Source organism: Balaenoptera physalus, assembly GCF_965194825.1.
Source record: "Balaenoptera physalus genome assembly, chromosome: 3".
Lineage (NCBI taxonomy): Eukaryota > Metazoa > Chordata > Mammalia > Artiodactyla > Balaenopteridae > Balaenoptera > Balaenoptera physalus.
Genome location: NC_138890.1, coordinates 13,571,738 through 13,585,830, shown reverse-complemented (window position 1 = coordinate 13,585,830; position 14,093 = coordinate 13,571,738). Strand labels below are relative to the sequence as shown.

The 14,093-nt window shown below is 46.4% G+C and overlaps 1 protein-coding gene across 3 annotated transcripts in view; it reads left to right on the top strand.

Moving 5' to 3' along the window:
- The first annotated feature begins 18 nt into the window (after positions 1–18).
- Positions 19–14,093, top strand: part of SUGP2 (SURP and G-patch domain containing 2) — a 30,545-nt gene continuing 16,470 nt past the window's right edge. Inside the window, exons 1-4 of one of the 3 annotated variants that reach the window (XM_082455584.1) lie at positions 19–218; positions 1,622–1,753; positions 5,241–6,848; positions 9,627–9,747. In XM_082455584.1, coding sequence (XP_082311710.1) covers positions 1,633–1,753; positions 5,241–6,848; positions 9,627–9,747 — 1,850 coding nt within the window. In that variant the 5' untranslated portion in view covers positions 19–218; positions 1,622–1,632. Of the gene's footprint in view, positions 219–273; positions 628–1,621; positions 1,754–5,240; positions 6,849–9,626; positions 9,748–14,093 lie in introns of those variants that run through there. The other 2 variants (XR_014261879.1, XM_082455583.1) reach the window with 2 other exon arrangements.

The following is a 14,093-nucleotide window of genomic DNA, read 5'->3' as shown; positions in this document are numbered from 1 at the left end:
AGTGTCCGCCCTGAAGACGGGGCAGTGCGCCTGCGCAAGAGAGTTTGGCGGCGGCTGCCTGCGCCTGTGCATCAAGGCTCGGCGGCGGCCTGCGCCTGCGCGGCGCGGCGCTGCGGAGACCGTTGGCTCATTTGCATGTCCCCGCCTCGCGCGGTGGCGGCGGCGGCTGAGGAACCTGAGGCGGCGGCGGGGGCGGCTCTGCGCGCGGTGGGCTCGGGGTGAGGCCCGGGCCAGGGTGTCGTCGACGTATGGGCCCCGGGGTGGGGGCTTTGGGCTGAACCCCGGGAATCCCGGGTCTCCACGATGGCGCAGCGGGCTCGGCCCTTGGCTGCGCGGCGGCCGCGTTGCGGCCGGGTCGGCCTGGGGGGCTGTCTGCGGCCTGCCAGGCCCGACGCCCCCTTTTCTTCGTCCTCGGAGGCCAGTAGGAGGCAGGCCGCGCCCGAAGGGGTTCATTCGTTCGGTCGTTCATTCATTCAACCTGAGCCGGGAGCGATCCCTCTGGTGGGGCGATAACGGCGGCGGGGCGCTGAATACGGCTCTTTGCCATTTTTTAACTGGTTCCATGCCCACAGCAACCCCCATCATGAGCTGCCCATTCCATAGATGGGGAAGCGGAGGCACGGAAAGGTTAGGTCACTTGAATTGATCCCGGGCCACTTGGTCAGGAGACCCTGCCCTTCGGTAGTAGAGAACAAGGGGGCCCCGGGAAAAGGGCTGAAGGATAGGAAAAGGGGGTGATGGTTATAAGAAATGACTATAAGGCAGGGGCAGACTTGGGTTTTGAGGCTGGAGGTTTCAAGATGGAAGGGATATCTTGGTGGGTAAGGACACTGCCACTGGATTGCTCAGTGTTGCTTCTCAGTCTTTTTCTACTAAGTCTTCAGGGCTTTGTCCCCACTTCCAGTGCCCTGTTTGCCAGGTTTCAGTCTGGGCTGGCTGACCTTGGGTGGGTCACTTAGCCTGAATCTCCCTTTTGCATTTTTGTGTAATTTCATTCATAATAGGACCCACTTTTTTATTGGGTTCTTGCAAGAAGTAAACGGGATTGTGGGAGTCCCTCCCCTGCAACAGGACCTGGCACAGAATAAGCTCTGTCAGTAGGTCATCCTCACTGGTTAGGGATTTCTCCACTCACTCGTTGAGACACCTCTCTCAGAGGGGAAGTTAGCTCTCAGAGCCTCTTCGCCATGTCTGTGAAAATAGGAAAATAGAAATGGGAAAGATCACATCGTTCCTAACCACCATTTGCAACGGTTATGCTCCTACTGCCCTACATTGTTGTGTTCAGTTATGTGTGTTGCTTCATGTAGTCCTTCAGCAACCCCGGAGGTAGGACTGCTTTTATAGAGCTTCTTTTAAGGGACTCTGGGAAAATGGGCTCAGAGATGCAAAATAAATTGTCCAAGATCAACATGCTTGTCTTAACTCCTTCTCAGCCAGTACACACCTGTGAGATTCATGAGGGCAGAGCTCCCCTTAAAATAATCCAGCCTCCCTCTGAAGTACCATGCCAGATTATGGTTTACTGCCTCCTTACTTTGAGGATTAGGTGAAACAGATCAGGCTTTGTGAGCATTAGTTGTCATTCTTAGTGTCTTTCGTTTCCCCCTTCTCACTACAGGTCAGAGAAACATGGCAGCAAGGAGAATTGCGCAGGAGACTTTTGATGCTGTATTGCAGGAAAAGGCTAACCGATATCATATGGACCCCAGTGGTGAGGCTGTAGGCGAAGCTCTTCAGTTTAAAGCTCAAGGTAAATTAAAGTGCCTGTTTTTTTGGGGGGGATGGAGCGTGTGTTTAGGGTTGGGACAAGACCCCGACCTGCAACTCTTCAGATCCTACCTTCTTATTTGTTAGGGGGAGAGAAAATTTTCTCTTGGTCCACCTGTCATGTCACATCATTATGTAGAAGGAGGTATTGTCATTATCTCGAGGTTCTTCTCCCTGGGCACCTTCCCCCACCTAAAGAAGGGTTCTTAAATAAACCTCCTGGCTCCATCCCCACCATCGCTACCCAGGTTTGAGCTCTTATCATTTCTTACCTGGATTATTGCAATAATCTCCTCCTGAAAGGTCTTTCAGCTTCTGGCTTCATTTCCTCAAATCTGCTTTCCCCACAGATCTCTTAATGCCAACCTTGCTGGGCCAAGGCCCTGCTTGGACTCTTGGGGCTCCCCATTTTGGGTTTACATCCTCAGACAAGTGCAGGAGCAGACAGGTGACTGGTATGTGTGAGACAGGAGGGCCTGGGGGTCCTGTGGAGCTGCTGAACGTAGGCCCTGCCTGAAAACATTCCTTTTGCAAAGTTTTGAAACATCATGCCAGCAGAATTAAAAATGGTGCCCACACAGATTGCAGGACAACTTGGAGGTCCTTCACAGCACACGAGGCTCCTAGCCCTCATCCCCTGCTTTGGGCCTGTTGTTTCAGTTATACTGTTTGCCTCTCTGTGTTTTGACTCCCTCATCCCAGCTCTGCATGGTTAATTCCCTCAGGCACTACGACCCAGCTCACAGGTGCCTTCCCCCAGGAGGCTCTAGTAGGCCTGGAGATTGATTTTGCACTGTGAACTTGCTCCTCTGCCATGCGCTGGCCTCCTCCAGGCCTCCTTTGGGCCTGTGCTGTTTGCTGCTGCACCAGCCCTTGAGCCAGCCGAGGTGTAGAGGAGGCTTCCTCAGTGTTGGCTGGATGAGCCTAAGTGCTTGGGGTAGGGATAACTGTTATTATGTGCTTTGGACCTGGAGAAACTGAGGCTTAGAGGCTGTCTCCAGATTCTGAGTTTTCAAAAATGAGTAGCAGACAAAACCATTCCTGTTACAAAAGATTGGAAGAATTAAGTAGTTAAGAATAGGATGTAAAAAGCCTCTTTGCTGTTTCCTTACCCCTCAGAAGTAACTATATCTGTGGTGTTTTGTGCATCTTTTAATTCTTTTAGCCATATGTGGATCCTGAATACTTAATGTGTTTTTATATATATATATACATATATGTGTGTATATGTACGTGCATATACATGTGTATATATATAAACGTGTGTGTATATATATGGGTATTTGAATCTTGGTTTATCTTTATCTAGAGACTCAAACACTATTACATATCTTAAGTTCCCTCAGGAAAGGTTGGGGGCAGGGGAGAACCCAGTAGGGTGCTAGATGTGAACACAGTAGGGTGCTAGATGGTTCTGGAACCATCTCTTTGTCACAGAGCTGCATGGTCCATCGGTCAGCCTTTCTCTGTGCGTGTGCTCTACTCTGCACTTTTCCAATGCCTTGTAAACCAAGTCATTGGAAGATCCTGTTGTGTAGAATCCAGCCACTGCTCTACCTCTAGTGCTGCCACCCTCACCAGGCCATCAGTAACCATCACTGTCTGGATTCTCTTGATGGACTCCTTGCTGGAACATCCACATCCACTCTTGTCCCTTGTGGTCTATTCCCCACACAGCAGCCAGTGAGGTCGTCCCTCTGCTCCAACCCTCCCTCACCCTCCACCCCCATGGCTTTCTGTCTCATTCATAGTAAACCCCAGAGTCCCGTCAAGGGCCTGGCTTGATCTGGTACCCACCCCGTTCTGTGTGCATCTCCTGTCATAATAGTTCCCTAATTTTGCTGCACATTAGAATCATTTAGGGGCTTTTTAAAAACCCTAATGACCAGGTCACGCCTCATTCTAGTTAATTAAGTCAGGATGCCCCAGGGACTTCAGTGTGCAGCAGAGTTTAGGTTCTGCCTTCTTACCACTTTGCCCCTCCTTCCCTCTGTTCCATTCTGGCCACATTTGTCCCCTCCTCGTCTTACCTCAGGGCTTTGTCCTCACACTCCCTCTGCCTGGTAGGCTTTCCCCATAACTGCCCATTCTGACCCCCACAGCAGGTCTCTGCTACTCAGACACATTGTTTCAGAGCTGCCCACCTTGACCAGCCTGTCTAAAAATGTCCTTCCCTCCTCACCTTCCTGCCTGTTTATTTCTTATTGGCACTTCCTTACACCTCAAGGACTTTTTATGTTTGGCTCCCTCAACTGACAGGTCCAGGAAAGTGGGGTCTTTGCTATCTCCTTTCCCTGTTGTAACTTCAGGGCCTATAACAGTGCCAACATGCAGTAGGTGCTTAGAAAGTACTGGTTGGACAAATAAACTTGGATTTATACAAAGCTCTGGCTTCCTGTGCCCTCTTGGCCCATCACTACTTCCTGGCATCTCTCTCTCCCTTTTCTTACATTTGACTTTTTGACTAGGTAATAGATTCTGATTCAAAAGCTAGAAAGAAAGAAAGGCACTCTGTGCAGTCTCCCTGAGGCCCACTGTTCCCATATGCCCATAGTTCACTTCTGTTGCTTGCTTCTTACAGTTTCGTCTTTTTTTTCTTTTTTTGGCCGCGCCACGCTTCTTATGGGATATTAGTTCCCCACCAGGGCTTAAACCTAGGTCCTCAGCAGTGAAAGCATGGAGTCCTAACCACTACACCGCCAGGGAATTTCCCTTACAGTTTCTTTATGCACAAATGAGCAAATGCAAACATAGTTTCCTATTTTTCTCATTTCTCCACAGAGGAGGACAAAAGTACACAGTGTTTAGTTTCCATTGTGGCCTCTGTTGTTGTGGCTTGTTTAGCTTCTGCCTTCCCTCCTATCTGCTTCAGTCTCTGTTTTTTCAGGTATTGGTTGGCCTAACGGACCTTTCTGAGGGAGCCTGTCAGCCAACTTTGGGTCAGATGCTCAGCCAAGGCCCAGCCAGCTGTGGTGGGTGCAGTGTCAGATATGGCTCCTGCCTCAGTGGCACTGTGGGCCAAGAGTTCCTCATAGGAAGCAGGAGAAGCAGGCATCCTCTAGAAAACCCATCTGCTGTGTGATAGAAGTAGAAATACACAGGTGTTCTGGTAGCTGTAAAGAAGCCCAGGTTATTTGGGGACCAAATACCCTTCCCTGAATCTAAAAGAGGGCTTGTAAAACAGAGCCAGGGCAGGAGATCTGAATGAGTGAGAGGCACTGCTGCCCAGCCTCGATGGACTGTCGTAAGGGCAAATGCAGGCCCAGTACTTGGAGGTCTTCTGTTTTTATAAGTAGTAAATCTATTTTTAAGTGAAACCACACACGTTTTCAATGTTGGCAACAAATATGAGCTTCTAAAATGCACCCTGACTGATAAAGCACCCCTGCTGGCTGGTGGTCTGTGGATTATCCGTTTGCAACCTGTGGTCTAAAGTACCTTTGTGTTTCTTTTTGGATTGTTTATTTCAGATCTTCTAAGGACAGTCCCAAGAGCCAGAGCAGATATGTATGATGACATTCATAGCAACAGCAGATACACTCTGGGCGGATCTGTAGCTCATCCTCGAGACACTGGGAGAGAAGGCCTGAGAGGTGATATATTTCCAGGACCTTCCTTCAGATCAAGCAACCCTTCTGTAAGTGACGACAGCTACTTTCGCAAAGAATGTGGTCGGGACCTGGAATTTTCCCACCCTGACTCCCGAGACCAGGTCTTCGGCCACCGGAAATTGGGACATTTCCGTTCTCAGGACTGGAAATTTGCACTCCGTGGCTCTTGGGAACAAGACTTTGGCCATTCAGTTTCTCAAGAATCCTCCTGGTCACAGGAGTATAGTTTTGGTCCTTCTGCATTACTGGGGGACTTTGGCTCCTCCAGGCTGATTGAGAAAGAGTGTTTGGAGAAAGAGAGTCGGGATTACGACGTGGACCGTCCAGGAGAGGCAGACACTGTGCTCCGGGGCAGCAGCCAAGTCCAGGGCAGAGGCCGAGGTCTAAACATCGTTGACCAGGAGGGTGCCCTCCTAGGAAAGGGGGAGACTCAAGGCCTGCTCACGCCTAAAGGGGGGGTCGGGAAACTTGTCATGCTGAGAAATGTGAGCACAAAAAAGGTACCCACTATAAGTTGTATCACTCCCAAAACTCAGGGCACTAACCAAATTCAGAAAACCACCCCAAGTCCTGATCTGACCCTGGGGACAAACCCAGGGACGGAAGATGTCCAATTTCCCACTCAGAAAATCCCTTTGGGGCTTAATCTGAAGGATATTCGGCTCCCCAGAAGAAAGATGAGCTTCGACCTGATAGATAAGTCTGATGTTTTTTCAAGGTTTGGGATAGAAATAATCAAATGGGCAGGATTCCACACCATAAAAGATGATGTTAAATTTTCCCAGCTTTTCCAGACTCTCTTTGAACTTGAAACCGAAACCTGTGCTAAAATGCTCGCCTCATTCAAATGCTCCTTAAAACCAGAGCACAGAGATTTTTGCTTTTTTACTATCAAATTTTTAAAGCACTCTGCTTTGAAAACACCCAGAGTTGATAACGAGTTTTTAAACATGCTTTTAGACAAAGGTGCTGTGAAGACCAAAAATTGCTTTTTTGAAATCATAAAGCCCTTTGATAAATACATAATGAGGCTACAAGACCGGCTGCTGAAGAGTGTCACACCCCTGCTCATGGCCTGCAATGCCTACGAGCTGAGTGTCAAGATGAAGACCCTCAGTAACCCCCTGGACTTGGCTATTGCCCTGGAGACCACCAATTCTCTCTGCCGGAAGTCTCTAGCTCTTTTGGGACAGACGTTCTCCTTGGCCTCTTCTTTCCGGCAAGAGAAAATCTTAGAAGCTGTCGGCCTCCAAGATATAGCTCCCTCACCTGCCGCATTTCCAAACTTCGAGGACTCTACTCTGTTTGGGAGAGAGTACATCGATCACCTGAAGGCCTGGCTGGTCAGCAGTGGGTGTCCACTCCAGGTCAAGAAAGCCGAACCCGAGCCAACCCGAGATCAGGAGAAAACGGTTCCTCCTACCAAACCTGAAATTCAGGCTAAGGCTCTGAGTGGTCTGAGTGATGGTAAGGAAAGCAGCAAAAGTTTCTATTTGTTGCGATTTGCTTGCTTTTCATGTTTTCTTGTAATGTCTCTCATTCTCTTTGATATTTGTACATAAAACTCCTTTAGCCAGTTGGAAACAAATCAGAATTTTAGTAGTAAACTCACAATGACCAGTGTACATGCCTGCCATTCATTCTGTAAACCTGTAAGCATGCCTTAGGAATCTTCTGTCTGTTACAGAAGTCCTTAGACTTTCTGGGTCACGGACTCCTTTGGGAATCTGATGAAAAGCTGTGGTCCTTGCCAGGGAAAATGCATATATGTTTGTACACAATGTTGCACTTTCTGGGGTGTTTGTGTCATCTTGCAGCCAAGTTTTAAGAAGCCTTGTTCCAACAGCACCCCTTCTCTACCCCTGCCCCCGCCAACTTATTACTAGAAGGGAGAGTAAATGCTGGGCACAGTCTCTTAAGAATTCCCCAGGCTTCTAAGGGAAAGAAATCACAAAACCCAGCCCCTCCTTTGCTGGGATTAAGGGGGCTATAGGAGAGGCCCCAGCTCAGCTCAGCCTGGGGAGTTGGGAAGGCCATGTTTGAGCTGTTTTGAGGGATGCGTGGTGGAGGCACCTTTTCACCTGCTCGCTTTTCTAGACTGGCTAAAGGTTGAGAGATCACTTAGGTATACCTGGTAACCTGGAGTTAACGAGTTGGCTTACTGGGGAGGGGAAAGACCTAGAAGAAGGTAATAGAAATAGAAATGACTGGCTGTTTGGGGTCCCTTGTCCCTCCCCCTTTGCTCTCAGGATGGACGTTCTCACAACCCAGACATCCCAGAGGTCATGAGCACACATAGTGACCATGTGGCTATTTAGGAAGTCCCCTTTCCCTCTGATACAGTTTTCAGCTTCCATTGCCCCAGCCAAGTTGGGAAGTCTCATTTGTCCCTGAGTTTCTTCAATCCTCTCCACCCTCGTGGAGCCCTGACTGCAACAGGCACTGGGTAGGTCGCTCCATGGATGGGCGGGCACACCTACTCCCAGAGAGAGAGCCTTCCAGTAGTGGGCTCAGGGCTGAAGCAGGACCTCTCCTCCCCACATCCCCCAAAGTAGTGGGGTGGAAAGTCAGTATAACAACAATACTGAAGAACCGTAAGGAGGACAAAAAAGTCCCCCATAACCTAAAGTTGCCTGCCACCGTCCCCTGGTTGTGCTGCTATGCAGGCATGCCTGTAGCTGCAGTCTTGCTGTACTGAAAACACTACAATCTGCTCTTTCACAGGATTATCAAAGGCTCTTTTCTGTGTTTCTGCGGCATTTGCAACATCATGACTAAATGTAAATTTACCTCACCTCTCCCTTGATGTTGGACTCATAGTGCCTTTTACTAGAGGCTTCTGAGGCTGAGCAGAGCTCGGTTCCCATGAGATTGGCATCTGCAAAGCATTGGCTCCTTTTCCGGTCAGCAGGTAGACAGCACCAGCACCCACGCCTTATGGGGTGCTGCCCTGCCATTACTTCAGTACTGTTAGAAATGCTGGGATGACATCTTTGGTTGCATTTATTATTGCTATTATTTTCGTTAAAAATGTTTTTGAATCCTCCCTTAAAGGAGATATTCACAGAATGATTGCTGGGCCAAAAGTAGGACCCACTTTCTGGCCCTTACTGTGGGTCATCTTCTCTAGAGATGGTTGCAGTGATGCATAAATTTCATTGTCTTTGAAAGCTTCTGACTTTGAATCTCTTATTCTTTTGTAAAATCATATAAAACTAGCAGTTCTATAAAGTAAGAGCCAACAACAAAAAAAGGGAAAGTAATTTCAGAGGGGAAATGACATGATAATTGAAGGATTGACTCATCCTGTGTTAAGAACTCACATTGATGTTTAAAATACCATTCCACAGAACAAACTGGAAAACCTCTCCAGTTCAGGGGTGATTTTTATTGAATGAATGAACAAATAGACCATCTGTGCTATTAAAACTAGCAAATATCAGAAAACTAAACAATCTTAGTGTTTAAGGACATAATGCTCTTCTGTGTTGCTGGTGGCATTGTAAATTACAAGTTCTTGGAGGAAATTCACACTTTAAGAAATGTTTTCTTTTCGTACATTCAGCAGATATTTTCTGTGAACGCCTACCTTGGAACTACTGACTTTTTTAATTGGGAAATTTTTCTTTGTAAATTTATGTATATGTTTTATGATTACAAAACACATGTGTGTTTAACTTTTATAGATAAAGCAAACACAAAAAGTGAAATCCCTGATAAATCTACCACCCATAGATAACCTCTGTTAACTTTCTGGTATATTTCCTTCTAATTTTTTTCTGTGTGTCTGTATTTATGTATCTCTTTTCCTTTTTTTCGTATTGCAACTCACAGTTTAGATATACTTTTTACATATTTTATACCTAGATACATTTTATGTCTTTTGTTCTCCCCTTAGTATTGTGAACATTCAAGTTAAGCTGTATGCAGAAAGTGGTATGGAGTTGCTACACACCATTTTCTCCTATAGAATAGGTATATATATTGCTCTGTACAGTCATCGTAAGTTTGTGACTATTTCTCTCCTAGCGATTATGCTGTTATAGCTTTTGAGAGGATATTTTGCATATTGGTTTCGAGAATAACAGGCCCCTTTCCTCTTTTCAATGTTGGTCTGTCGTGAACGAGGATTTCAGTTCCAGGTGCCTGCTTAGGCTCCATCCTAAGCCTTCAATTCTGTCCTGGTCTTCCCAGGCCCCATGTAGTCCAGTGTGTTTCTCAGAAAAGCCCTTCTGTGTGTTCCAGAGGTCCCCCAGCGAGCAGATCACAAGGTGGTGGACACCATTGACCAGCTGGTCACACGTGTTGTTGGAGGCAGCCTGTCTCCCAAAGAAAGAGCTCTTCTCAAGGAGGACCCTGCTTACTGGTAGGTCTTTAGATGTTGCTCTTCAGAATTCCTCCCGTAAAGTACATGGCAATGTTTTTGTTGCTCTGATGATGTCCAGAGAAGAGGGTGAGATGCTTATTTTGCGCTGTGGTGTAGTCAGTGGGAAGAGCGTGAGGGTGGGTCAGGTTCATGTGGGTTCAAGCTCCAGCCTGCTACTTACCTGCCATGTGGCCTTCTCTCATCTGGACATGGAGCACTTTGTCCCTGCTGTGCTGGTTTGAGGATGAGGTGAGAGGTGTATGCAAAGAGTGAGTGTAAGGTAAGGAATATATCACAGCAGTTGTTTGTGATTTATTGCTACTGTTTGTTAAACTGTCTTTTCCTTTTGCCTTATTGCCTCTTCACTTGAATAGAACTTTTTAAAATTAAGGTTTTCACCATAAATACAGTATTTGCTTATTAGAGAAGGTAAAGAAGAACAGAAAATTGGGCAAAGCCACCTGTGTGCTTACTGGCATTCACTGGCATTTTTGGGTATTCGCTTCCAGTCTTTCTGCTCATTGTGAGCTGTTTGGTTTTTAACACAGTTGTGATTATGCTGTGATATACCCTACTCCTTTTAGATAACACAGGAAAATGCTCGTATTCCCTACTTTTTGTAAACATTTCAGATGGCTGTGTTTACCGGTCCGCAGAGTAGGTGATCAGTTTATCTAGCCATTCCTCTCTTGTTGGATTTTTAGAATGTTTTTGATTGTACACTGTTTTTAATTTTTTCTGTGAATAGCTTAATGCGTCACATTTTTGTGTGTGTTTAGGATTATCTCTAGATTAGATTGCTGGAAGTGGAAAGGTTTTATACTTCGTTAACTTTTTAAAAAATGATCACAGTGGCATACGCCCTTCATAAAAATAGAGAAAAGTAAAAAGGCAAAGATGGTGTTACTCAGAGCTCTCTCACTTTTCCCCCACAGTGTGTGCTCTGTAGTTGTGTCCTGTGTTTTAAACTTAACATAATTGTCCTTATTATCAATGAACGCATACTATTCCTTCGTACACAGTATACTACACTCAACTATTGCCCATTGGTGGATTCTTAGATTCTAATAAAGTTATGATGAATGTTGTTTTGCTTTTATTTATGTCTACATCTCTGGCAGTTTATTACGGTAATATCTGGGAGTGAAATTGCTAGTTTAAAAGGAAAGCTCATTTTAGAGGCTTTTGATCTGTGTCAGTGTTTCTCAACTGCAGCATTATTGATGTTTGAGGCTGGATAATTCTCTGCGGGGGGACTGTCCTGGGCATCCTTGGCCTCCACTCACTAGATACCAGTAGAAACCTCCATCCCAGCCAAAAATATCTTCAGACATTGCTCAGTGTCCCCTGGGGGACAGAGTTGTCCCTGGTGGAGACCACTGATCTTTATCATCAGGTTATTTTCCGTGATTGACACCCTCATTGCCACTCCGTACATGTGCCATGCCCTCACATGAGTGTTTTGACTTAAGATAATTTCATAGTGTGATGTTTTACCTTATATTCCTTTGTTAATTAAAGAGATAATGTGTTTACTCATAGGACTTCTAGTTGTAGTTCCTCTTTTTTGAGTGGTCTGTTTAGGTCTGGTATAGTCAACGTTGTATTCATACCAAACTCTCTATTCTTGCTGTTGTAATTGCTAAAGATGCTTGAAAGGTGTAAATTTCTGTGTAATGCCACCAGGGCTTTGGTCCTAACCAGCATGATTTTTCAGGAGAAGAGTTGGAACTTGTTATGGTTTTATTTTTACAGAATTTGTTTTTTTTTTTTTTTTTGGCTGCACTGGGTCTGTGTTGCTGCACTCGGTCTTTCTCTAGTTGTGGCGAGCGGGGCTACTCTTTGTTGTGGTGTGCGGTCTTCTCATTGCGGTGGCTTCTCTTGTTGCAGAGCACGGGCTCGAGGTGCGTGGGCTTCAGTAGTTGCAGCATGCAGGCCCCAAAGCTCACAGGCTTCAGTAGTTGCAGCGCTTGGGCTCAGTAGTTGGGGCTCCTGGGCTCTAGCGTGCATGCTCAGTAGTTGTGGCGCACGGGCTTAGATGCTCCGCGGCATGTGGGATCTTCCCGGACCAGGGCTCGAACCCATGTTCCCTGCATTGGCAGGCGGATTCTTAACCACTGAGCCACCAGGGAAATCCTTTACAGAATTCTTGAATTCATCTAGATTATGTTCATGTGTTGAATAAGATAGGCATGTAACTTAAAAGGTAAAAAAAAAAAAAAAGAAACCCAGCAACCTAATTGCCCCAGTATCATTTATTGAATACTTTTTATTTAGCAAATACTTTTGCTTTCTGTGCACTTGGTACCGTTCTAAGCACTTTACTGCTTTAAGCATTAGCTGGCCGAACCCTCATAAACAACCTTTTGAGGCAGATATGTTGTCATCCTGATTTTACAGACAGAAAACTTGAGGCTCAAAAGAGACCTCTTGCCTCAAGGAGGCACAGCTAGTAAAAGACAGAGCTGAAATTCACATTCTGGCTCTGTGGTCTCAACCAGTGCTCATACTGAAGGATCATACTGAAGGAAGGAGGCTAGATAGCCTCAGATTGACAGATGAAAGCAGAGACCAAATCCTCTGGGCAAGATGTCATCTAGACTTGGAAGACCCAGGGGCAATTTCCAGGTGATTGCCGAGGTGATTGGGCTGGAGGGAAGGGGGACCCTGAGAGGACTAGGAGCATGCCTCTCTGCCGCATGACCACTGCGCACTACCCAGCAGGTTCATGATCACTGACAGCCAGGGGTGGCGGACGGAAGCATAGCCAGAGCTGGGTGTATGTGTGGTGGTGGGAGGGGGTTGCAAATCAGAAATGAGCATTGAGCTCTAAACCAAGTATTTGAGGGAAACTGGCAGCATGAAAGAAGACCACCCAACCCAGCAGATCTGGCTCCTAAGAAGACAGTTACTATAAGAAAAAGAAGATTGTCTACAAGTACATATGTGTAGTTAATAGTCTTCGGTGAATAATAGCATATTGTATCCATGAAATAGGAACTGCTTGTTATGGAAAAGAACCAATTAAGGATCTTGGAATTGACAAATGTGATTGCTGAAATGATCTCAGTGGTTGGCTGATAGAACTGACCTGGATGAAGAACAGATTAGGGAGCTGGACTCAGAGACTTGATCGCCTGTGACCTCCTTCGGAAGGAATTAACCAGAGACTGTAAGAAGAAAGAGTGTGCAAAAAACAGTGTTAAAGAACTAGTAAACTTAGGTTTTTGGTGTGTATATTTGAATTCTTAAGTTAAAGTAGTACTTGTATGTGATTTACCAAAAAAATGAATTGAAGTAAACACAAAAGGCAAAATGTTTCTGCCATGATATCCATGGCAGAAACCATGGCTGTGTCCATGCGGCATGCAGGATCTTAGTTCCCTGACCAGGGATTGAACCCGTGCCCCCTACAGTGGAAGTGCAGAGTCTTAACCACTGGACGGCCAGGGAAGTCCTACTCCTTGGAGACAGTCGCTTTTAGTTCATTAAACTACTTTTAACAGTTACTTCTGTATCTCTAGAGATGATAAGCCTATGTTGCTCTTTTTTATTTTATTTTATTTTTTTTTTATGACCACACTGCAGGTCTCGTGGGTTCTTAGCTCCCCAACCAGGGATCGAACCCGGGCCCCAAAAGTGAAAGCACCGAGTCCTAACCACTGGACCACCAGGGAATTCCTCAAAGCATTTTCCTTATAATGAAAAGTGTATAAGTCAAGCCTCACAGCAACATGATGAAGTAGCTTATTATTATCATCCGTCTCATCTTACAGATGGAGAAACTGAGGCACAGAAAGATTCAGTAAATCTCACGGCTAGTAAGTGGCTACACTGGGATTTGAACCTGGCAGGCTAGCTTAGGAGTATTCTATGCTCTTGATGTTATGCTCCACTAGAACTAGGGGAGATGGGTTTGTGACTTATGTCCTCACACTGCACTTGGCATTAGAACCGACCAGGGGAAAGGGACTTACATCGTGGGGATCTAGGTCACCTGGGCACTGACTCCACTTTCTGCCCTGGATGAGGGGCTGCGTTTGACTTGAGAACTGGAGCTTCCCTGTTGGTCAACCTTCCCTTATGTGGGAACCCTTGCTTGTTAGGGTGCAGTCTTGCAGGATGCTGCTGTTGGCCCAGCAGAGTATCCAGGGCAGCAGAGGAGCCAGCACACAGGCTGTTTCCTCATATCCAGCCAGACCTTGACTGTGCAGTGAGCATCAACAGGAGCTTCATATGGAGCTGCCCACCAGGGACATGGCACATCACACGGTGCTGCCAGTGTCCTGCTGTGCACTGCCACCTCACAGCCAATCAGTTTCTGTTATTGGTAGTTGGGAACCTCA